Here is a 22930-nt window from a genome sequence, read left to right on the forward strand (position 1 = left end):
AAGGAAGGAAAGACTTATTTTATCCATCCTTTCTTGTATCCGTCTCACCTGTCATATGCCAGCCACTGTGCTAGGCAGAATACTTTAAAGCAGTGGTGAACCTTTTTGGTGCACAGTTCAAGTCAGGAAAAATTTTGTCTTATTCAAAATGAAAGCAACCTAGTTACTTTGTAGTAGGAAAGCATTTATATTTGGTGGTCTAATATAAAGGGATATTTGTTTTGAGTGTGTATTTTTTCACTGATGTTATTTTTCCCTCCTTTTTTATTCTCGCCATTCATTCCCCATCCCAACATAGCAGCCAAGTCCCTTGTTTCAACAGAGTTCTGTGTTACCTAAATTTCCTGCCTTTTGGTATCTGAAAGCCTGAGATTCTAAGTGCTTGATGCTCAGGTAGGTGGAGAGGGAAGGAGAGAGGAAGGGGGGGGAGGAGGCAGAGAGAGGAGATGAGATCCTGCAGAAGCAGCATGGCGTCTTGCAGGCAGGTGGGAGGAGAGAATGCTGTGTTGGGTGCCTTGGGCAACTGCGTGGGCCACCTGAACTGCCAACCATGACTGAGATTCTCCAGCCTGAGGAGGAACAGATCCTTCAGTGATCAGGGAATTCGGAGGCTCTGGGAAAGCAGGAGTCTCATTGTCCCGTTTCTTTGTCGTATACCTGGTACCTTGAGCAGAGTGTGGAGTGTGGGTGTTGCTGTTCAGTTGCTAAGTCATGTCCAACTCTTTGCAACCCCATAGACCGCAGCACCCCAGGCTCATCTGTCCTTTCCTCTCTCTCCTGGAGTTGGCTCAGACTCATGTCCACTGAGTCGATGATGTTATCTATCTCATCTTCTGCTACCCCCTTGCTCAGTCAATTTTGTTAACGCCTTAGTGACTGAATTCCACTGTAGACTCGCAAAGGGGGCAGCTCAGCAGTAGCCAGTATGGCATGGAGACCTGAGTCATCCCAGTAGATGTTCTGCCGTTTATAAAACCTCTGGAACCTTTGTGCGGTTCTGGATATCTGAGGGTGAGGCATGGGAATGCCAGCAGTGACTGAAATGAAGCTGTCCATTGCAGACGGGTTCTTTGAATTCTCAGATGGGAAACCCATGGATATAGAAGACCAACACTATACAGACTCTGGGGACTCTTAAGTGGCATTCATACCCGGCAGACTTGATTGTGATATAATCCATTAGATTCTAATCTACTTGGGAGGGAAAGAGAGCAAATAGCAAAGTGTTTGGAAGGAGAACTGGGAGGCTTTAAGGATTATTGGGTGATTGTTATGCTGTGAAGTGAAGTGGAAGTCACTTAGTCATGTCGGACTCTTTGCAACCCCATGGACTATACAGCCCATGGAATTCTCCAGGCCAGAATACTGGAGTGGGTAGCCTTTCCCTTCTCCAGGGGATCTTCCCAACCCAGGGACTGAACCCAGATCTTCCACATTGTCGGAGGATTCTTTACCAGCTGAGCCACCAGGGAAGCCCAAGAAGACTGGAGTGGGTAGCCTATCCCTTCTCCAGTGGATCTTCCCAACCCAGGAATGGAACCTAGGTTTCCTGCATCGCAGGCAGATTCTTTACAGCTGAGCTACCAGGGAAGACCGTTATGCCTGCAGTGTCCCTGTGCAGTCATAAAGCTGTTCTTATTGGTGATGCTCTTGCTCTGTGGGTGAGGAGACTGAGTCATTTCTCAGTGACATCCAGTGAGTCATTCTCAATCCACTTTCTTGAACCCTGATTTACCATTGTATTTTTAATTCATATGGCCATGCTGTTGCAAAGGGGAAGATGAGGGAGAGGAAGGAACTGATAGCCATTAGACATCAAGTAAGGCAACTACATGTATTATTTTGTTTAGTCCTAAACTCTTTTTGCCCTAATTTCCATATCAGTGAAAGGGAGGTAGTTATAGACGATCTATGCAAAGCCCTTAGTGCTTGGCACACAGTAAGCACTATGGACTTACTGGTGGCCACCTTGTCTTCATTCCTTGCAACAGTCCTCTCTGGTACATTGTATTATTCCCACTTAAATTAAGCTTGAACAAGTTACAGAATCCAGTCGAATAGTAAGTGGGAGGACTAGTGTTTGAACTCAGGCTTGTCTAAATCCAAAGCTCATGTTCTTTCCAGAGAAGGGGCAGTTATGGTCAGTAGACTTTAGGATTTTTAATGCAGAACAACACTGACCTTGTTTCTAGTTGTGAAAAGGGAACCATGGCTATTGAGCAAAGCTTGGATTAGGTACACAGTTCTTCTCTAAATAGCATTTGCAGGGTTGAAAGAGGTGCCATCATTAGACTCCTTATTATAGAATGACCAAAGTGTCTGTCTATTCTTTAGAATGGAGTAGCTGCGTGAAGAGCTCTTCGTAAGAAACATGCTGTCTTGGGAGCAGCTTAATGATCTTGGCCCCATTACAGAGTGTGCTGTGGGTACCCCATGCTGTCGTGTATGCTCTGTTTTAAAAACGGTATCTTTACAAAGCCAGGAAATGCCAATGGAAAAAAATTTAATAACCACACATTAAAAAAAAATCTCATGGCTTGTGTTCTTGTTGTTTTTTTTTTTTTTTAAGACATTGTGAATCTTAAAGTATTTCAAGTAAATTTTTCAGGCAGAAAAAAAAAATGCCAGCTCTCAGATCTATAACTGTTAGGACTCCAGCTTTCTTATCCCAGTTTTTGTTTGGGGAGGTGTTAACATACCCGTTTAATTGTTGCCCAATACACTGGTGGAGGTATCCAAACTTTTTAAAGCTGCAGAATCTATTATTTTTGTCCCTGCTGCTGCTGCTGCTAAGTCGCTTCAGTCGTGTCCGACTCTGTGCGACCCCATAGACAGCAGCCCACCAGGCTCCCCCGTCTCTGGGATTCTGCGGGCAAGAACACTGGAGTGGGTTGCCATTTCCTTCTCCAATGCATGAAAGTGAAAAGTGAAAGTGAAGTCGCTCAGTCGTGTCCGACCCTCAGCGACCCCATGGACTGCAGCCTACCAGGATCCTCTGTCCATGGGATTTTCCAGGCAAGAGTACTGGAGTGGGGTGCCATTTTGTCCCTAATATATTTTTACGTATATCATCAGTGTTTAGGACAGATAACTGAGCTATTTGGAGTTGGTGGGGGGTAAAAGGTGTAGGACTTCCCCACTCAATTTCCTTTTTGCCCCTTCCATGGCCCCTGAAGTTCTTCCAAAGAATCCTGGGATTCCAGGGAACACACTTTGAAAACCACTGGCCTATTAGAAAGGAATAAAGCCAGCTAAGGAAGGATTTATGTCTTTTCCAATTATCTATTTTAAATATTCTAAATTAGACCCTCTTCTTCTTGGTTTACCAGGTAGCCTCTGCCTTAGGGCTGTTATCAAAATCATTTGAAGAGTAATGAACATCTAGAGGGTCCTAGGCTTACTAGTGCCATATAAATGCAAAGCAGTGTTTGGTTTTTAAAATTCCAGTGGCTCAAAGCTGTGTGTGCTGCTGTGTGTGTTCCTGGATTTTTAAAAGCATTTAATTTGATCTATTCGTTAAATTTTTAAAAGCGTCAGATTTGTCAGGGTACAGCTGTGAAGTCTAGCTTGATTCAGATCAGTGTTAAAATTGTGACAAGATAATTGTTTGCTGGTGAAATGACTTCCTGTTCTTGAAAACCAAACAGGATTTAAGAAGAGTAGAATGCCTTCCACAAAAACAAGGAGCTGGCTGGAAATAGCCTGCATTTGGGAGTCAGAACTGGGTTGGAATTCATCTCTGTCACTTATGAGCTGTGTGAGCATACTTAGCATCTTTGAACCTGGCTTCTTTCTCGTATTAGCCTGTCCTGCAAGGTGTTCTGAAGATTGAAGGAGAAAACAGACCTCACAATTCTTCATACACAGTCAGCTCTGAATAAACTGTAGTCCCTTCCCACTTCCTTCCTATTTGACCTCTGAATTCAAGAGAAAAACACATTCTTGCAGGTAATGGCACTGAGGTAGTTAGAATAAGGGGGAAAAAAAGCAATTGATATAATCTTAAGCTAGCTTTTATTTATTTTAAAGTGGGCATTGAGCACCTCCTATTTGCTAGCCCTTGTGTCAAGTTTGGAGCCATCTTGGGCCTTCATCTGAAAGGGACTCTAGATGTATAGATGAGCTGGTTATAAAACAGCCAGGTCAGTGTTCAAACTGAGACATGAACAATTTTTTTTTATTATTCTAAATTATTCCTGGAGGTGTCCTTTTTTAAATTTTCTAATGAGGCTATGAGGTCAGTATATAATACCTTCAGAACTCTGAGTATCAGATGTAATCATTTGGAACTCAGGATAAAAATATCAATAGTATAATGAACTGACACTCTGCAGAACAAATATAGAAACTCAGATTATATTGCACACAGCCCTTTCATGTCTTCTTCAGTGACCTATAATTTCACTGTATTTTCTCTGCCTCAGAAAGTGCCAAGATTAAAGAACTATAATGCCGAAGTGAGGTTTTATTTATTTATTTTTTTGAAAGAGCTGTGAGTTGAACTCTTTGATTTTTTTGGTATTTATTTCTTACTCTCTTTTAGATTGTTTCTAACACAGTCTAAAATAAACATTTGCTGTGTTTTTCCAATTGCCTTTATAGCATTGATTCCTCAAGTTCATCCTCTTGTCTGGAAGTATGAGGCTTTCTACTTATGTCTTGGTCATGTTTATACCTTCAGCACCTAAGCTCAGTGTTGGTTCAGTGAGCAAGTGGCAGAAGATAAGCAATTCATTTCTTTGTTTTAGGCCTTGCCATATGTTTGCAGTCTCTTTTCCCAAGAGAGTTGAGCTAATATACAAAATTATTTTCACTGAAAGAATATTTGAAATAATTGCAAATATTTGATAGTAGATTTAGTACCACTGTGGCAAATTTGCCCTCCCATCACATGAGGGAGGTCAGGATCTCCGTGCTTCCTGGTCCTTTGCCTTCTCTGATCTGCTTCCGTTCTGGGAGAGTAGAACAAGCCAACCCTCAGAAATCTTTCTCCCTGTTGCCTCTCTCCTCTGCTTGACTCAGAGTCAGTAGCTGATTTTTGGTCTCCCAGGCAATTTCAGTTTCTTGGCCCTTGTTTAGTTGTTCAATGTGAGTCCCTGCTGTTAGTTCCTGGGTCTCTTTAGGGTAAGTGGCTGCTTCTTGCGAGAGAGTCATTTGGGTATCTTCCTGCTTTCCCAAATATGTGGTATCCATATGCCAGAACCCATGTTACCTGCCCAGTTGTGTTCACAGGGCCCTTCCTGAGTCTGTATGCAATGCAGGTCCATATTTAATTAGAATAGAATTTTTGCATTCCCTCTCTCTCTTTTCTCCCTCCCCCTCCCTTCATCCTTCTCTCCCTCCTTCTCCCTCTCATTCCCTCCCTTCCTCCCTCTCTCATAATTCTTAATTGACTCCTCAGAACATTTGGCTCTCTTTCTTATTTAATGAGCCTAATCACAGAGTTCAACCAGGCAGATAATTATCAAACATTTCTTAATTTGAGAAACAATGTATGAGGGAGGCGATGGGATGTATTAACAAGTGACCTTGTTTGGATGAAGAGGAGCTTTGTCACGTCTGTCCCAAAGGAGGAAGAGGTCCTGCTTCTACCTCGGCTGGACCAGGAGCTCTTGGAGGGCAGGGGTCCTGCCTGTTGTGTCCAGTACTTGAACCCCGGTTTCTGGTCAGCGTAGGTTTCGATAAATACTTATTGAATGAGTAGATTTCTAAAAATTGGTTAACTTCACAGTTGGAGGATATTTTCTTTAAAAAAAAAATGGAAGTTTCCATTAAAGGGCATTGTACTTAGTTCCTCAAAATTGTGTTGCAGTTAAAGCGGATCTATCAGTGACCATCTATCAGTGGTGAACTACTGATGAAGGTCACGTTTCTTCTGTCTTCTGTGGAGTGTTTACATGGCTTCTCTGATGACTCAGATGGTAAAGAATCCACCTGCAATGTGGGAGACCTGGGTTTGATCCCTAGGTTGGGAGGATCCCCTGGAGAAGGGAACGCCTACTCACTCCAGTATTCTGGCCTGGGGAATTCCATGGACAGAGGAGCCTGGCAGGCTACAGTCCAGGGGGTCGCAGAGAGTTGGACACGATTAAGCAACTTTCACTTTCACAGTTGGAGGTTGTTTTCTTTAAAAGAATGAAAGTTCCTATCAAAGGAGATTGTACTTTGTTCCTAGAACTTACATTGTAGTTAAAGCGGCTCTATCAGTGACAATGGTGAAATACTGATGAAGGACATATGTTTCTTCTGTCTTCTGTGGAGTGTTTACATGTTCTGCAGTCTTACTGATCACGTGTTTAGCTGAGCGTTTTCTGACACTTCAGCGTTTCTTATCTTGGCTGAAGCTCTTGAAATACTGGCAGGTGATAATGGTGCCTTCGTATCACTCATTCTCTAAAAACAGAGACGTACTGATTTCCCTTGAGCACTCAGGTAACACCAGTCCCGTAATATTAATAGCTTCCAGACAGTAATTCTGATGGGCAGCAGTAGGAAAGCAAAGGGCTTCTCTCCCTTTCCCCAAATTAACTGGTCCCTCGGGAATAAAATAGTTGGACCTTTAATGCAAAGCAGAACCTCTCAACCTCGGCACATTAACATCTGGGCTGGAGGACTCACTATAAGGGCTGTTCTGTGCATTGTAAGATGTTTAGCAACATCCCTGGATTCTTCCCACTAGATACGACTGGCACCACCCTGTGAGAACAAATTCCTCCTAGACCATACGAGATGCCTTCAGGGTGACAGTTTGGGGCCAGTTGAGAATCATAGATGTCAAAAGCTTTCTTGAACAGATTGTGCCAACACCAGAAGGTGATACTGGTGGAAGATAATCTGGTAATATTCTATCTTGGCAAAAGCATAGGATGAATGAATGAATATTCAAGAGTTTCTCCCCAATGAGGGGCAGTCACCATGACAAGAATCTCAGTGTCTGTCGTCTTTAGCTTCCCTCTCTCTCTCATATCTCATCCCAGTCCATCCCTCTGAACAACCACTCCAGCTTGTAAATGCGTCCTCTGCCTTTTTGTATTGGTAACGCTAAAGTGCTGACTTAAGGTCCCAGAGTCTAAAACTGACAAACCCAACATTTCTCATGGATTTGCCATATGTCAGCCACCCTGCTGACATATGCAAATATATCTCACATAATCTTCTTAGTCACCCTTAGAGAAGGTTTCTATACCTGTCTCACCAGTGAGGAAATGGGAGCACAAATTCACACAGCTAAGGGGTGGAGTTTGAAATAGTAATCAGGTCTTCCCGTGTTAAAAGAATATTTTGATCCTATTCAGATATAACCAGTAGAAAGTCATCATTATCTCCTTGAAAATTTAATCAATATCTACTTGAAATAATGGAGCTCCTAGCTTGTAACAGTTGCATTAGGAGAAACATATATGCATGGTCCCAGAGTCACAGAACGGTGAAGAAAAGTACTCTCACACATCATAAGACAGTGACTGCTTTGAGGTCATTCTGTGTGGGTGCATGCAAAGTCGCTTCAGTCATGTTCAACTCTTTGCTACCCCATGGACTGTAGCCTGGCAGGCTCCTCTGTCCCTGGGATTCTCTAGACAAGAATACTGGAGTGGGTTGCTGTGCCCTCCTCCAGGGGATTTTCCCAACCCAGGGATTAAACTTGGCTCACTTATGTCTCATCTCCTACACTGGCTGTTATTCAAAAAAAATGAGTTGAGGGCTTATTCCTTGCCTGTATCTCTGTATACTAGTCAACACAGACAGGCTCCCTGTTCTTTTGGAACTTAAGTTCTAATAGGGTAGACATCCAACATTTAAGAAAACAAATGAATAAATAATTCAGACTGTGATACATGCTGGGAAGGAAATGAGCAGAGAGAAGAGATGGAGGGTACCTGGGTGAAGGGCAGCTTCTTTACATAGGGTGGTCAGGGAAGTGGTCTTTGACCTTGACACCTCCCACAACATACTGTGCTTCCTCAAAAATGTCAGTGCTTCTACTTGAGCACCTGGTCCAGTGTAGATGCTCTTAAGCCTTGGTTGTATGAAAAGACCTTGATGTTTTTCATTTGTAGCCTCAATAAGTGTATTAGTTCCTTTTTTTTTTTTTTTTTTGCTGCTGTAACAAATTACCACAAACTTAGTAACTTGAAACAGCACAGATTTCTTTTCTTACAGTTCTGAAGGTCAGACATCTTCAAGGTGTCAGCAAGACTGTGTTCCTTCTAGAGGTTCTGGGGGAGAATCTGCTTTCTTGCCTTTTCTATCTTCTAGGGCCACCCCTGCATTCCTTGACTTGTGACCTTGTCCTCTATTGTCAAACTCAGCAGCATCCTATCTTCCCGTGTCTTTATCTGATTCTGACCTTCCTGTCTCTCTCGTAATTACATGGTCCTATCCATATAATCCTGGATAATCTCCCAGGATTTTTAATTTAATATTAATTTAATCTTAATGATTTAAGATCCTTGACTTAATTGCATCTATGAAGTCCCTTTTCCCATATAACTTTATACAGTCATTCATTCCAGGGATTGGTCACCTTTGGGGTCCATAATTCAGCCTGCTACAGTAAGCAGTAAATGTTCATTTTATTCCTGTGTCAATTTTATTTTACAGATAAAAAACTTGCAGTTAAACGAATTGCCCAAAATCACACACTTGGATCCTGGTCACCCCATTACACTCTTGTTCTTCATATCACTCACCACACTTCACATTTCTTTATTTTTTTTGTTATTACCAAAAGAGCAGGAAGACTCATCACTTTTATTCACCAAGATTCAGTCACCACACATCTCTGCCTGGCACAGTGTGCACACCTCTAAAATTTTTTTGGATGAAAGAATGGATACTCTTTCATATGCTTGTGTAAATAGAACTCAGTCTTCTATGAATTATTGTAGTCAGCAGCTTCTGATAGGTTAAAAATCCTTAGTTATTTTTAAAGCATCAAAGAAAAAGTGAACTTCAATGTTGTTCTAAAATTTAAGTCAGTATAGAAGGGACCTCAAAAGCAAAAATAAGCAAATGAACTTAATTAAACTTAAAAACTTTTGCACAGCAAAGAAAACCATAAGCAAAATGAGAAGACAACTTATGAACTCAAAAGAGAATATTTGAAAATAATGTGACTGGCAAAAGCTTAGTTTCCAAAATATATGAACAGATTTATACAGGTCAATATCAAAACAAAAACAAAACAAAACTCAATCAAAAAATGGGTAGAAGACCTAAATAGACATTACTCTAAAGAAGGCATACAGATGGCCAACAGGAACATGAAAAGATGTTCAACATTGCTAATTACTAGAGAATGCAAATCAGAACTACAATGCAGTATCACCTCACACTGGTGCAAATGTCCATCATCAAAAAATCTACAAACAATAAATGCTGGAGAGGGTGTGGAGTAACAAGAACCCTCCTCCCCTGTTGGTGAGAATGTAAGTAAGTGCAGCCACTATGAAGAACAGAATGGAGGTTCCTTAAAAAAACTAAAAGTTGTCATATGATCCAGTGATCCCACTCCTGGGCATCTATCCAGAAAAGACAAAAACTGTAATTTGAAGATACTCGCACCCAATGTTCATAGCAACCCTATTTGTAGTAGATAAGACATGGAAGCATTTAAATGAAAACAAAACATTTTTGTTTTTTGTATTCTCCAATATAAAATGAGATCTTAAGTTGCTGTACATATATACAATGGAATATTACTGAGCCTTCAGTTCAGTTCAGTTGCTCAGTCGTGTCTTACTGAGCCATAGAAACAAATTTGAACAAACAAGAACAAATTTGAGTCAGTTGTAGTCAGGTGGATGAACCTAGAGCCTATTATACAGAGTGAAGTAAGTCAGGAAGAGAAAAATGAATATTGTATATTAAAACATATGTATGTGAGCTAGAAAAAATGATACTGATGAACCTGTTTGCAGGGCAGCGATAGAGATGCAGACGTAGAGAATCGACTTGTGGACACAGTGGGGAAAGGAGAGGGTGGAACGAATTGAGACAGTAGCACTGAAGCCCGTATATACACTACCATGTATAAAACAGATAGCTAGTGGAAAGCTGCTGTACAGCAGAGGGAACTCAGCTTGGTGCTCTGTGATGACCGGGATTGAGGGGGAGCGGTGTGGGAAGGAGGCTTAAGAGGAAGGGAACATATGTATACTTACAGCAGATTGACATTGTTGTACATCAGGAACCAGCACAACCTTGTAAAGCCATTATCCTCCAATTAAAAATTTTAAAAAATATGCAAAATGAGTTCTTTGAAGTTTTAAAGAACCCATGCTAAACAACTATATGAAGGAAAGCTAAACAAAACAATACTTCCTGTTATCATGAAGACAAATTATATTTATATTGTGGAGATCCTTCACTTTACTTCACATTGTCTTTCACCTTGGCCTAATGGGGACACTATTTGGTTAAACACATTTTACATTTGACGTCCATTTTTCTTAGGAAATAATATATCTGTCATTCAAGGTGTCATTGAAACAATGAAAAACTATGAAGCCAGAGGGAGATGTCTTTACTTTTAGTATTGCTTTTAAGATCCCAGATTCTTGACTTGACTTGTAATGTATTTACTTTGGTTCTAGTGGCCAAGGATGTCAATATTCTTTTTGATGAATTAGAAGCTGTCAACAGTCCTTGCAAAGATGACGACTCACTCCTTCACCCTGGAAATCTTACCAGTACTTCAGATGATGCTAGCAGGTTGGAAGCCGGGGGAGAGGTAAGAGTATGCCATTTCATAAAAACAAAATTCTTGATCCAGGCCAGAACTGGAGAAGCATATTCCAGTGGATTGTTTAAAGTCATCTCATTGAACTGGGGGCTCCTGGGGGAAAAAAAGGGGTGAAGTCTTATACGCTTTTGAAAACCTCTGGGGGTCTAGCACATTTCAGGAATCTGAAATCTACTTAGCTCAAAACAGACTTTCAGTGGGTCATGCACTTCTCTTATAGCTAAAGGCATTTAGCTTATACAAAGATTTTTTAAAACACTCATCATTTTAAAATGATTTACATTTTAGGTATTGCTAAATAGTCAAAAGTTAGCTTTACAAGAATGGATTCCCTGTTGAAATCTCCCATCATGTGGAACAATGATGTAAAGTGGACCAGCTCTCGGTAGACTGTGTTGTCTGCAGCCTCTTTGAGTTCCCATTTGCCTCTGTAATCTGGAAACTAAGATTACAGAAACTCATTGCAATTATAAACAGACCATCTGTTCATGTGTTATTTTTTGGGGAAAAAAAGTATTTTGTTAAAAGCGTTCGCTATTGCTCAGCTGTGTCTCAGTGGAGTTTAATATCTTCTTTGTATATGCACTTTGTATATGGGTTTTCCTAGTGGCTCAGTTCCGGAGAAGGCAATGGCACCCCTCTCCAGTACTCTTGCCTGGAAAATCCCATGGACGGAGGAGCCTGGTAGGCTGCAGTCCATGGGGTCGCTAAGAGTCAGACACGACTGAGCGATTTGACTTTCACTTTTCAGTTTCATGCATTGGAGAAGGAAATGGCAACCCACTCCAGTATTCTTGCCTGGAGAATCTCAGGGACGGGGGAGCCTGGTGGGCTGCCGTCTATGGGGTCACACAGAGTCAGACACGACTAAAGTGACTTAGCAGCAGCAGCAGCAGTGGCTCAGTTCAGTTCAGTCGCCCAGTTGTGTCCAACTCTTTGCAATCCCATGGACTGCAGCACACCAGGTCTCCCTGTCCATCACCAACTCCCAGAGTTAACTCAAACTCATGTCCATTGAGTCAGTGATGTCATCCAAGCATCTCATCCTCTGTCATTTGCTTCTCCTCCTGCCTTCAATCTTTCCCAGCATCAGGATCTTTTCAGATGAGTCAGCTCTTCCCATCAGGTAGCCAAAGCATTGAAGTTTCAGCTTCGGCATCAGTCCTTCAAATGAATATTCAGGACTGATTTCCTTTAGGATGGACTGGTTGGATCTCCTTGCAGTCCAAGGGACTCTCAAGAGTCTTCTCCAACACCACAGTTCAAAAGCATCAATTCTTCAGCACTCAGCTTTCTTTATAGTCCAACTCTCAGATCCATACATGACTACTGGAAAATCCATAGCTTTGACTAGATGGACCTTTGTTGGCAAAGTAATGTGTCTGCTTTTTAACATGCTGTCTAGGTTGGTCATAGCTTTTCTTTCAAGGAGCAAGCGTCTTTTAATTTCATGGCTGCAGTCACCATCTGCAGTGATTCTGAAGCTCAGATGGTAGGTAAAGAATCTGCTTGCAATGCAGGGGACCCGGATTCTATCCCTGGGTCAGAAAGATCCCCTAGAGAAGGGAATGGCTACCCACTCCAATATTCTTGCCTGGAGAATTCCAAGGACAGAGGAGCCTGGTAGGCTACAGTCCACGGGGTCACAAAGAGTTAGACGTGACTAAGCGACTGACACTTGTATATGCACTAGGTTTAGGTAATAGGAACACGGATCAGAGTCATTAATTTATTGTGTATTCTTAATGCTGTTGTTATTCCAGAAGCTGTTAGCCAGTGAAAGGATAACACTTTTGAGCAGGAAAAATTGTTTACTTCTATCAAACTTCCCAGACCTCTTTCTATAAACGCCATACACTACTTATCTGTGTGTGTGTGTTTTAAGAAAAAAACTCAGTCAGCATTAATTCACACAGAGACTTTGGATACCATAATATGACACAAAGTAAGGACCTTGAAAGGCACCTCACAAAGCAGCTAGTCTAATCCCCTTAATTTAGAGGTGATTGAACAGTCTCAGGGAGATTAGGGCTTTGCTAAACCTTCTCTTGAAGCCTCGGCTGGTTCTGCAGATAGATGGTAATGTGCTAAATCTACTGAATAGTTCCCTTGCCTGGCAGATGATTGCTAAGAAAGTGTTTATTTGGGTGGGCTTCTGAGCAGAAGCCAGAAATAGTGACGATTGATCATCAGTTATAAATACCTGCCCAGGTATGAGACATGTTATTTCCATCTCTCCCAGCTGAGATTTTCCTTTTGAATGAGGTGGCATGCATGGCACTGCTGCAAGAATATGGACTCTAGCAATAGCCTTGGAGGTCTGGCATATTGTTTTTCTTCATACTGCTATGTAGAAACTGATATATACTGTGATCTCAAATTTTTTTGTGTTTACACTTACAGTTGACCCTTGAATAATGTGGGTTTGAGTTATGTGGGTGCATCTATCTGTGGATGTTTTTCAGTAATAGATATTATAGTACTATATAGTATGTGGTTACAACCATAATGTGGAGAAACCATGGATATGAAGACCCTGCTCTGACTATAAGTTACAAGCAGGTTTAATCCTTGTGCTGTTTATAACTATATACACAAATATCACAAAGAAAAATATTTGCTATGGTGGGCAAAAATGGTTGAGAGACACTGACTAAAAAGTATTTCTAAAACCATCAAACTACATGTAGTCTCATCCTTCTCCCCTACCAGATGGACTGTCTTCCTGAATTTTTGCATTTTTTATTACCTTGCTCTAAAAATCATTTTACCATGCATACATATGTAGCCTTCCAGAGAAGGCAATTGCAACCACTCTAATACTCTTGCCTGGAAAATCCCATGGATGGAGGAGCCTGGTAGGCAGTTCATGGGGTCGCTATGAGTCAGACACGACTGAGCGACTTCACTTTCACTTTTCACTTTCATGCATTGGAGAAGGAAATGGCAACCCACTCCAGTGTTCTTGCCTAGAGAATCCCAGGGACAGGGGATCCTGGTGGGCTGCCGTCTATGGGGTCGCACAGAGTCGGATACGACTGAAGCAACTTAGTAGCAGCATATGTAGCCTTAACAACTTATTTTACGTTGATTTTGTTTTGTGCTTTGTAAAAAATGATATCATGCTGTATAAAGTCTTCTGTGACTTGCTTTTCTTCTGTCAATGTTGTTTTTAAGATTTTGCTTACTATAAGATGTATCATTCGTTCTTTTTCCCTGCTGTATAATATTCTATATGACTATACAATTTATTTATGTTCGCCTATTCATTGATATGTATTGATTCCCATTTAAAATTTTTTCTCTTATGAATAATGCTGCTGTGAACATTCATATACACATTTAATGGTTTGTCAGGAATTTATTAGGGTTATGTATGCCAATGTTCCTTCCAAGGAGTAAGCGTCTTTTAATTTCATGGCTGCAATCACCATCTGCAGTGATTTTGGAGCCCAAAAAAATAAAGTCTGACACTGTTTTCACTGTTTACCCATCTATTTCCCATGAAGTGATAGGACCAGATGCCATGATTTTAGTTTTCTGAATGTTGAGCTTTAAGCCAACTTTTTCACTCTCCTCTTTCATCAAGAGGCTTTTGAGTTCCTCTTCACTTTCTGCCATAAGGGTGGTGTCATCTGCATATCTGAAGTTATTGATACTTCTCCTGGAAATGTTGATTCCAGCTTGTGCTTCTTCCAGTCCAGTGTTTCTCATGATGTACTCTGCATAGAAGTTAAATAAGCAGAGTGACAATATACAGCCTTGACGTATTCCTTTTCCTATTTGGAACCAGTCTGTTGTTCCATGTCCAGTTCTAAGTGTTGCTTCCTGACCTCATACAAATTTCTCAAGAGGCAGGTCAGGTGGTCTGGTATTCCCATCTCTTTCAGAATTTTCCACAGTTGATTGTGATCCATACAGTCAAAGGCTTTGCCATAGTCAATAAAGCAGAAATAGATGTTTTTCTGGAACTCTCTTGCTTTTTCGATGATCCAGAGGATGTTGGCAATTTGATCTCTGGTTCCTCTGCCTTTTCTAAAACCAGCTTGAACATCTGGAAGTTACTCCTTGGAAGGAAAGTTATGACCAATCTAGATAGCATATTCAAAAGCAGAGACGTTACTTTGCCAACAAAGGTCCATCTAGTCAAGGCTATGGTTTTTTCCAGTGGTCATGTATGGATATGAGAGTTGGACTGTGAAGAAAGCTGAGTGCCGAAGAATTGATGGTTTTGAACTATGGTGTTGGAGAAGACCCTTGAGAGTCCTTTGGACTGCAAGGAGATCCAACCAGTCCATTCTAAAGGAGATCAGCCCTGGGATTTCTTTGGAGGGAATGATGCTAAAGCTGAAACTCCAGTACTTTGGCCACCTCATGCAAAGAGTTGACTCACTGGAAAAGACTCTGATGCTGGGAGGGATTGGGGGCAGGAGGAGAAGCGGACGCCAGAGGATGAGATGGCTGGATGGCATCACTGACTCGATGGACGTGAGTCTCAGTGAACTCCAGGAGTTGTTGATGGACAGGGAGGCCTGGTGTGCTGTGATTCATGGGGTCGCAAAGAGTCGGACATGACTGAGCGACTAAACTGAACTGATGCCAAGTTCAGTTTTACATGATGATGTTAGTGTGTTTTCCAGTGTTAGTATATCAGTTTTCACTCTCACCTGTAGAATGTCAGTTGCTCCACATCCTTGGCAACTTTTGATATCATTGGGTATCTTTAAGTTTTGTTCATTAGACTGAATGCTTTTTCCGATTTTTATTTTGTGTTCTGTTGTTTACATTTTTCATTAATAAAAGTGTAATTTTGATAAAACACAAGGAACATTCATTTAGTTTGAGTTATTCTTTAACATTACTCAGTCAAGGCTCAGGGTTGAGTGTCTTAAACTGGTCCCTTTCTCTTTGTGTGCAGACAGTACCAGAAAAAAACAAATTAAATGGCCTTTACTTCAGAGACGGAAAATGTCGAATTGACTACATTCTTGTGTACAGAAAATCCAACCCCCAGATGGAAAAGAGAGAAGTATTTGAAAGAAATATTAGAGCAGAAGGATTACAAATGGAGAAAGAGGTAAATGGTTTGCCTGAATGAGAAAAGTATATATATTCGTCAGTTCATATCAAGAGACAATTTAAAAAATAAGCAGTTAGTAGAGTAACTGAATGTTTCATTTTCTGAGGCTTTGCCAATCTGCAGTGTATGGAGAATTTTCTTTCAGTTAGACTCTGCAGCACAATTTGCCTTTGAGAGCATTTTGATATCCAAAGATTTCATAAAAATCAAAATATTCCAATTAAATGGATTGTTTCAAAGTGTTATTTTACCTGACTTCCTACATCTGCTGCCTCTCTATGTTAATGGTGGGTTCTATTAGGTTCACCAAAACGTTCATTCAGGTTTTCCATACCATCTTACAGAAAGCCTGAATGAACTTTTTGGCCAACCCGATATTCGCATGGATTTAAAAAAAAAACTTTGGATAAAATGCAATCAGCTGACCCTAGAGGCTCTTTTTACATCTCAGGAAACATCATGGGTTTGGGTATCCTCACACACTGGAAGAGACTGTCTGGCTGATTTGGCCAAAAACATCCGAGACTTACAAAGTGTTTCTGGTTTTAAGAGATGTTCAGGATGTTTTATCAGGTTCACAAACTCAAGGGTTACCTTATTAGTGTTTACTCTTCCCCCTTCCCTCCTCCTCCACAGGGGAAGTTTTGAAGAAGGTATAAGAGACCCAGCCAGGCCTCTGATAATAACCCACAATGGGACTGTTGTGCACCCAGAAACGCTGTGCACTTTTCTAGAACTTGGCCCTGTTTGCTGGATTACATAACTCCTCTCACATTTTCCCTAAACATTGTGCACAGCTTCTGGAGTTTTTCATAGTCAAGAAGAACATGTTGCAATTAAAAGTGTTTGCTTCTGCTGCTTCTCTTCAAGGCTGAAGGATGGATCTTTGAAGCCAGGCATCCCTGTTTTCTTTGTATGGGAAGGGTTGCATGCTGTTCCTGGGACTCTTCTGATGAATAGGGTTTTTTCGGTTCTGTTTGACTAGCCTCAACCCTGGAGCATTTATAAAATAGAAGCAGTGTTTTTCTGGAATGTCTCCAAAAAGAGAATTAGAAAAACGGTGAGATGAGTATGGCCTTAAGGGAACAGGTTCTCATTCTCAGGAAAGTGGAAGCAGATTGCTCAAAAGACTGCTTCAGTTGGAGTTTCCCCTGGAGCAACAAACAGAGTTAAATATGTTGCTTCTTCCATTTTTGTGGGATTCTGGAAAATCTTTCCTATACCCACTGGAATATACATTTGATAAACCTTGTTCTTTAGATAAGTTGTATGTTGGTATCCAGTAGACAGTTGTGTATTCTTTTCTTAACATTAATAGCGCATTAATATTTTATCCCTAAAAATCATTTCTTCATGTCTTATTCTAAGTTTCAGAATTTTTATATAAAAAAATAAAAGATCTGAATTGCCGCCTGATCTAACGAAAGTCCTTCCTGTGATCCATTCTGACTCTGTCAAAGTTTTGATTCCTGTTAAAACTAAGTAGCTTTGTTCAGTTAATGAAAGATTTATATTTTAAGCTTCATCATTGTTCTCTCCATTTCTGGGGCTTCTTTTGTATAGGTCTTTTCAGTGTCATTTCATGACTTTGAAAAGTTAAAACTCAAAAAGCCTTATACTTTTACAAATAATGTACATTACTAAAGAGTTGACAGCTTTCCCGTACGTTTCCTGAAAGTCTTCTGTAGTGCAATATTCAGCTGCCAGAATTAGAGTGGGTAGCTAAGGAAGGTTTCTCTGCCTTCTAATGTGAACTTTTGCTGTGCAGTCCAGAGTTGACCAGAGTATGTTAGATGGATGGCTCATATGATTTTAGTGGCTTACAATAATTTTGTTTGGTTCTAATTTTTAAAAATTTTAATAGCTAGGTATTTATTTTAATTATGGAAATAATAGCAATTGGGAAGAGTGATATCACCATCTGGCAGACTTCATTCAGCGCTTATCTAATGAACACATAAAGAAGTTGTGGTACATATGCACAATGGAATATTACTCAGCCATAGAAAGGAACGGATTTGAGTCAGTTCTAGTGAGGTGGATGAACCTAGAGCCTGTCATACAGAGTGAAGCAAATCAAAAAGAGAAGAACAAATATGGTATATTAATGCATATATATGGAATCTAGGAAAACGGTACTGATGAACCTATTTGCCGGGCAGCAATAGAGACGCAGACGTAGAGAACACATTTGTGGACACAGAGGGGGAAGGGGAGGGTGGGAGGAGTTGAGAGAGTAGCATGGAAACATATATATTACCATATGCAAAATAGATAGCCGGTGGGAATTAGCTGTGTGATGCAGAGAGCTCAACCTGGTGCTGTCTTACAACCTAGAGGGGTGGGAGGGAAGTTCAAGAGAGAGGGGACATATGTATACCTATGACTGATTCATGTTGATGTATGGCAGAAACCAATATAATATTAAAAGCAATTATACTCTAATTAAAAAATAAACACTTATCTAAGCATCTCTTTCTCCTCTGTCCCCCAAAAGTTTTTCTCTGGGTGGCAGCTTCCCTGCAGTGTTCTTTCTACTACCAAAAGTTTGGTTTTCCTCTTTTTGGAAGCTTTTTCCTAAGCAGCTTCTCCCTGTGGCCCACACTGCATAAGCAGCACAGTTTGACTCTCAGTTCCATCTCCAAGCTCTGCTTTGTATTTTCATGGTCTCAGCCGGCTCAGCAGAAAAAGGGTCTCTGCAGGATCTTCCTTGCTTAGAGGCAGCAGGAAATTATAGCTAAATTAATTTTCCCTGTCATAATTAATTAAAATAAAATGTCCCTTGTATGAACAGCAAATCTGCATCTTTATTTTTTTTTTTAAAGAATTGCTTTTTATTAAACCATCAGAAGCATTTTTGAGCTTCCCAGGGGCACAGTGGTAAAGAATCTACCTATCAGTGCAGGAGATGCAAGAGACGTGGGTTCGATCCCTGGGTCAGGAAGATCCCCTGGAGGAGGGCATGGCAACCCACTCCAGCATTCTTGCCTGGAGAGTCCCATGGACAGAGGAGCCTGGAGGGCTATAATCCATGGGGATCACAAAGAATTGAACATGACTGAGTGTATGCTTGCATGCAGAAGCACTTTTATTTAAATCAAGTATTCTCATAAACAACTGCAATAGAAAGCCAGCAATTTTAATAGCTATTTCAACTTCCAGAAGTTATTTCCACCTTTTATACATAAAACAAAGAATTTAGTTCAAGGTGAAAAAGAAAACCCAGGGGACTTCCTGTGAATCCATGTATACCTGAAATGATGAACACTGAATAAATTTTATGAATTATTAGTATCTTCTTCATTAGTTGTGTGTCATGATGTCCAATAATTACAGAAAATATCTCACAGACTTAGAAGCTTTTATGTCCAAATCAGCAAAGACGGGATCTCTAGTTGAAGTTTAATAGGAGAATCTTCATCTCTTATAACATTGAGAATCATGAAACACAATCAGGAAATTCTTTGATTCATGATAAAAGCGAGGATCCAGTCAAATTTCATCTTTCTTGAAAACCTAACCCCCTACCTGTCCAGTCAATAGATAAGTGCTTGCTTTAGCACCATGGGTCTTTAACATTCTGTAACTCATCTCTCATGTTAGTTCAGAGAAAGCAATTGATAGCCAAGTTCCCAAATAAAATATCAAATCCAGTGATTTTCTTCTCAAGTGTCTATTTAAAGAGACTCTCTTCTTTAAAGGTAAACTCATGTTTATAAACCCACATTTTCTATTTTAGTTTTTTTTTTTTTTCATTTTTAATTTTGTGTCCATCATTGACTCTTTGGTACCCATTTGAAATCAGTATCAATGAGGTTTATCTTTTCCTTTTTATAAGGGGTCAGGTTGTGGACGACTTTGGAATGTATGAGTACCAATTAGATTAAAGGAGCACCCTTCCTCTTTAGAATCATGCAGAACATAAGGGAAAACTCATATCATCAGGTGTTTACAAAATAACTGTAATTATATAAATCATACCATCTTGATACCATCATAATTCACTCAACAAATATTTATTGCACATTCACTCTCTGCTAGGCACTATCTTAAGCACTAAGAACACAGTAGTGAATGAAACAGACAAAAAATTCCTGCCCTGTTGGAACTTGAGAGCAAAGTAAATAAGTAAATCTATGTAGAACAACAGTAAATGCTGAGAAAAAAGTAAAGCAGGAAGTGTTGAAAGGGGCTTATAATTTTATAAAAGTTGGTAAAGATGGGTCTCTCTCCCAGGGACCAAGAAAGCACATACAAAGGCCCTGAGGCAGGAGGATGCCCGGTGCATTTAAGGAACAGGGCAAAGGCCAGTAGGACAGGAATTGACTGAGCAGGGTAGAGAATAGTGAGAAACTGTATCAGAGAGGCAATGGAACAGATGGCATCAGATCTTTGAGATCGCTGGGCAACTTTAGTTTTTCTCAACATGACATGGAAAATCATTGGATGGTTTTGAGTCAAGGCATTATAAGATGTGGTTTCTGTTTTATTAGGGCCACTCGGGTTTAGGGAAGAAGCAGAGATGCCAATTAGGAGATTTGTTGCAAGAATCCAGGAAAGACGTGATGACAGCTTGGCTAAATGCACAGCAGAGGGGATGTTGAGAAGAGTAGTGAGTAGAGCCTGTGGGATTGCAGATAGATTGAATGAGTGATGTGAGAGAGGAGGCGGCACAGGTGATTCAGCTGTCTGTCGTACACTGTTCGTTTAAAGAGTTAGAAGAAAGGAATCACCATTTACAGGGAAGCAAAGGGAAGTGAGTCTCCCTGTAGATGTGTTAAGTTTGAGGTGTTCCGGTGGTGCAGATGTTGAGTAGGAGGGAAGATTGTGGAAGACAGGGAGAGATCTGGGCTGGAAATAGACTTTTGGATGATAGGAGTCAGCAGAGAGGAGCTAGAAGGAAACCTTGAGAGTGTGGTGTTCGGAGGGAAGTGTGTCAGGAGGGAAGGACAGTTGTGTCCACTGCTGCTGATGGAGTGAGTGAGATAAAGACTGAAAGTTAGTCATTGAATTTATCAATGTGGAGGGTTTTGGTGAGCTGGGCAAGAGAAGTTTCCACAGAGAGGTAGAAGTGAAAGTATGACTAAAGTATATCCAAGGAAAGAACAGGAGGAGAAAATGTGGAGAGAACAGATAAAAATAGCTCTTTGAGAGAGTTTCACTGTAAAAGGAAAGAGACTGGTGTAAGAGGTGGAGTCAGATCAGATCAGATCAGTCGCTCAGTCATGTCCGACTCTTTGCGACCCCATGAATCGCAGCACGCCAGGCCTCCCTGTCCATCACCAACTCCCGGAGTTCACTCAGACTCACGTCCATCGAGTCAGTGATGCCATCTCATCCTCTGGCGTCCCCTTCTCCTCCTGCCCCCAATCCCTCCCAGCATCAGAGTCTTTTCCAAGGAGTCAACTCTTTGCATGAGGTGGCCAAAGTACTGGAGTTTCAGCTTTAGCATCATTTCCTCTAAAGAAATCCCAGGGCTGATCTCCTTTAGAATGGACTGGTTGGATCTCCTTGCAGGCCAAGGGACTCTCAAGAGTCTTCTCCAACACCACAGTTCAAAAGCATCCATTCTTCGGCGCTCAGCCTTCTTCACAGTCCAACTCTCACATCCATACATGACCACAGGAAAAACCATAGCCTTGACTAGACAAACCTTTGTTGGCAAAGTAATGTCTCTGCTTTTGAATGTGCTATCTAGGTTGGTCATAACTTTCCTTCCAAGGAGTAAGCGTCTTTTAATTTCATGGCTGCAGTCACCATCTGTAGTGATTTGTAGCCCAGAAAAATAAAGTCTGACACTGTTTCCCCATCTATTTCCCATGAAGTGGTGGGACCGGATGCCATGATCTTCGTTTTCTGAATGTTGAGCTTTAAGCCAACTTTTTCACTCTCCACTTTCACTTGCATCAAGAGGCTTTTGAGTTCCTCTTCACTTTCTGCCATAAGGGTGGTGTCATCTGCATATCTGAGGTGACTGATATTTCTCCTGGCAATCTCGATTCCAGTTTGTGTTTCTTCCAGTCCAGCGTTTCTCATGATGTAGTCTGCATATAAGTTAACTAAACAGGGTGGAGTCAATAAACAGATGTTTTTACTAAGATGGGAAAAATAACTGCATGATTTCATGATAATATAAGTAATTTGAGAGACAAAATTGATATTGTGGAAGAGTAAAGGAAGAATGTTTAGACCTGTGTTTAGTACTTCAAAGCACTAAGTAGAGCGGCCACAAGTTCCTCCCATGCAGGGACCTACCTGCCTGCATCTGTGTCCATAAAAGTAGCCTTGCCCCTGGTGCTAAAGGTGTTCTAATCGTGCTCCCAGCTAAGGCCAACCTTTTGTTTTGGGCTGGAAAAGGAAATGGCAACCCACTCCAGCATTCTTGCTTGGATAATCCCATGGACAGAGAAGCCTGGTGGGCTACAGACCGTGGGGTCACAAAGAGTTGGACACAGCTGAGCAATTGAGCACAGTTTGCTTTGGGTATCACACTCCATCTTCTCAGTCCTACTCAAGGACATTGCCCCCTCCAAAGATAAAATACAATAAACTTTAAAAACAAATCCACAAAGTCACGCAATGTGTCAAAACAGCCTATTTCTCTTTTCACTTGTTTCTCAGGAGGATTGGGAAAATCTCACTGTGGTAAACATCTGCATAGCACTCAAGGTTGGGAGTTGGGATGTTTTTCTTTGAGATGATGACAAAAATAGTATTATTAAAATTCTCACTCTTGCCCTTATGAACCACTTACTATTATCTCCATTTTATAGGTGAGACAGTTGAGGCAAAGCAATAACTTGCCCCAGGTGACAAGGCCAGTAAGAGATACAGGCCACATTAAAACCTGAGCCTGCTTACTCTTTACCCTTGTATCATGTTGATTCTTGCTATCTGAAGATGGAATCTCAGGGTTAAACAAGGTTAGGACATGGGTGGAGTTTTGAAAGAGAACCGGGAAAACTGGAGTGCGTAGTGAAATTGGGTGCTATCTAGACATTTCCTTGCACTTTGGCGGCCAGTAGTCATAGATTTGAATCTTGGTTCAACAGCTTATAAGCTGAGTAGTCTTGAGCAACTTATCAAAGTTCTCTGGATCTCAGCTT

At 41.0% G+C, this 22930-nt stretch overlaps 1 protein-coding gene across 20 annotated transcripts in view; it reads left to right on the forward strand.

Annotated features, from left to right (window-relative positions):
* The window catches only part of ANO4 (anoctamin 4), a 431104-nt gene that overhangs the window by 232025 nt on the left and 176149 nt on the right, over window positions 1-22930 (forward strand). For 19 of the 20 annotated variants that reach the window (XR_009736492.1, XM_061417051.1, XM_061417056.1 and 16 more), the window contains 2 exons: window positions 10596-10732; window positions 15663-15821. Coding sequence is in view for 19 of the 20 variants with exons in the window: in XM_061417051.1 (XP_061273035.1) it covers window positions 10596-10732; window positions 15663-15821 (296 nt within the window). In the remaining variant the exon portion in view is untranslated. The remainder of the gene's footprint in view (window positions 1-10595; window positions 10733-15662; window positions 15822-22930) is intronic. The other variant, XM_061417041.1, reaches the window with a different exon arrangement.

This window comes from Bos javanicus, chromosome 5, assembly GCF_032452875.1.
Source record: "Bos javanicus breed banteng chromosome 5, ARS-OSU_banteng_1.0, whole genome shotgun sequence".
NCBI classification, from domain to species: domain Eukaryota; kingdom Metazoa; phylum Chordata; class Mammalia; order Artiodactyla; family Bovidae; genus Bos; species Bos javanicus.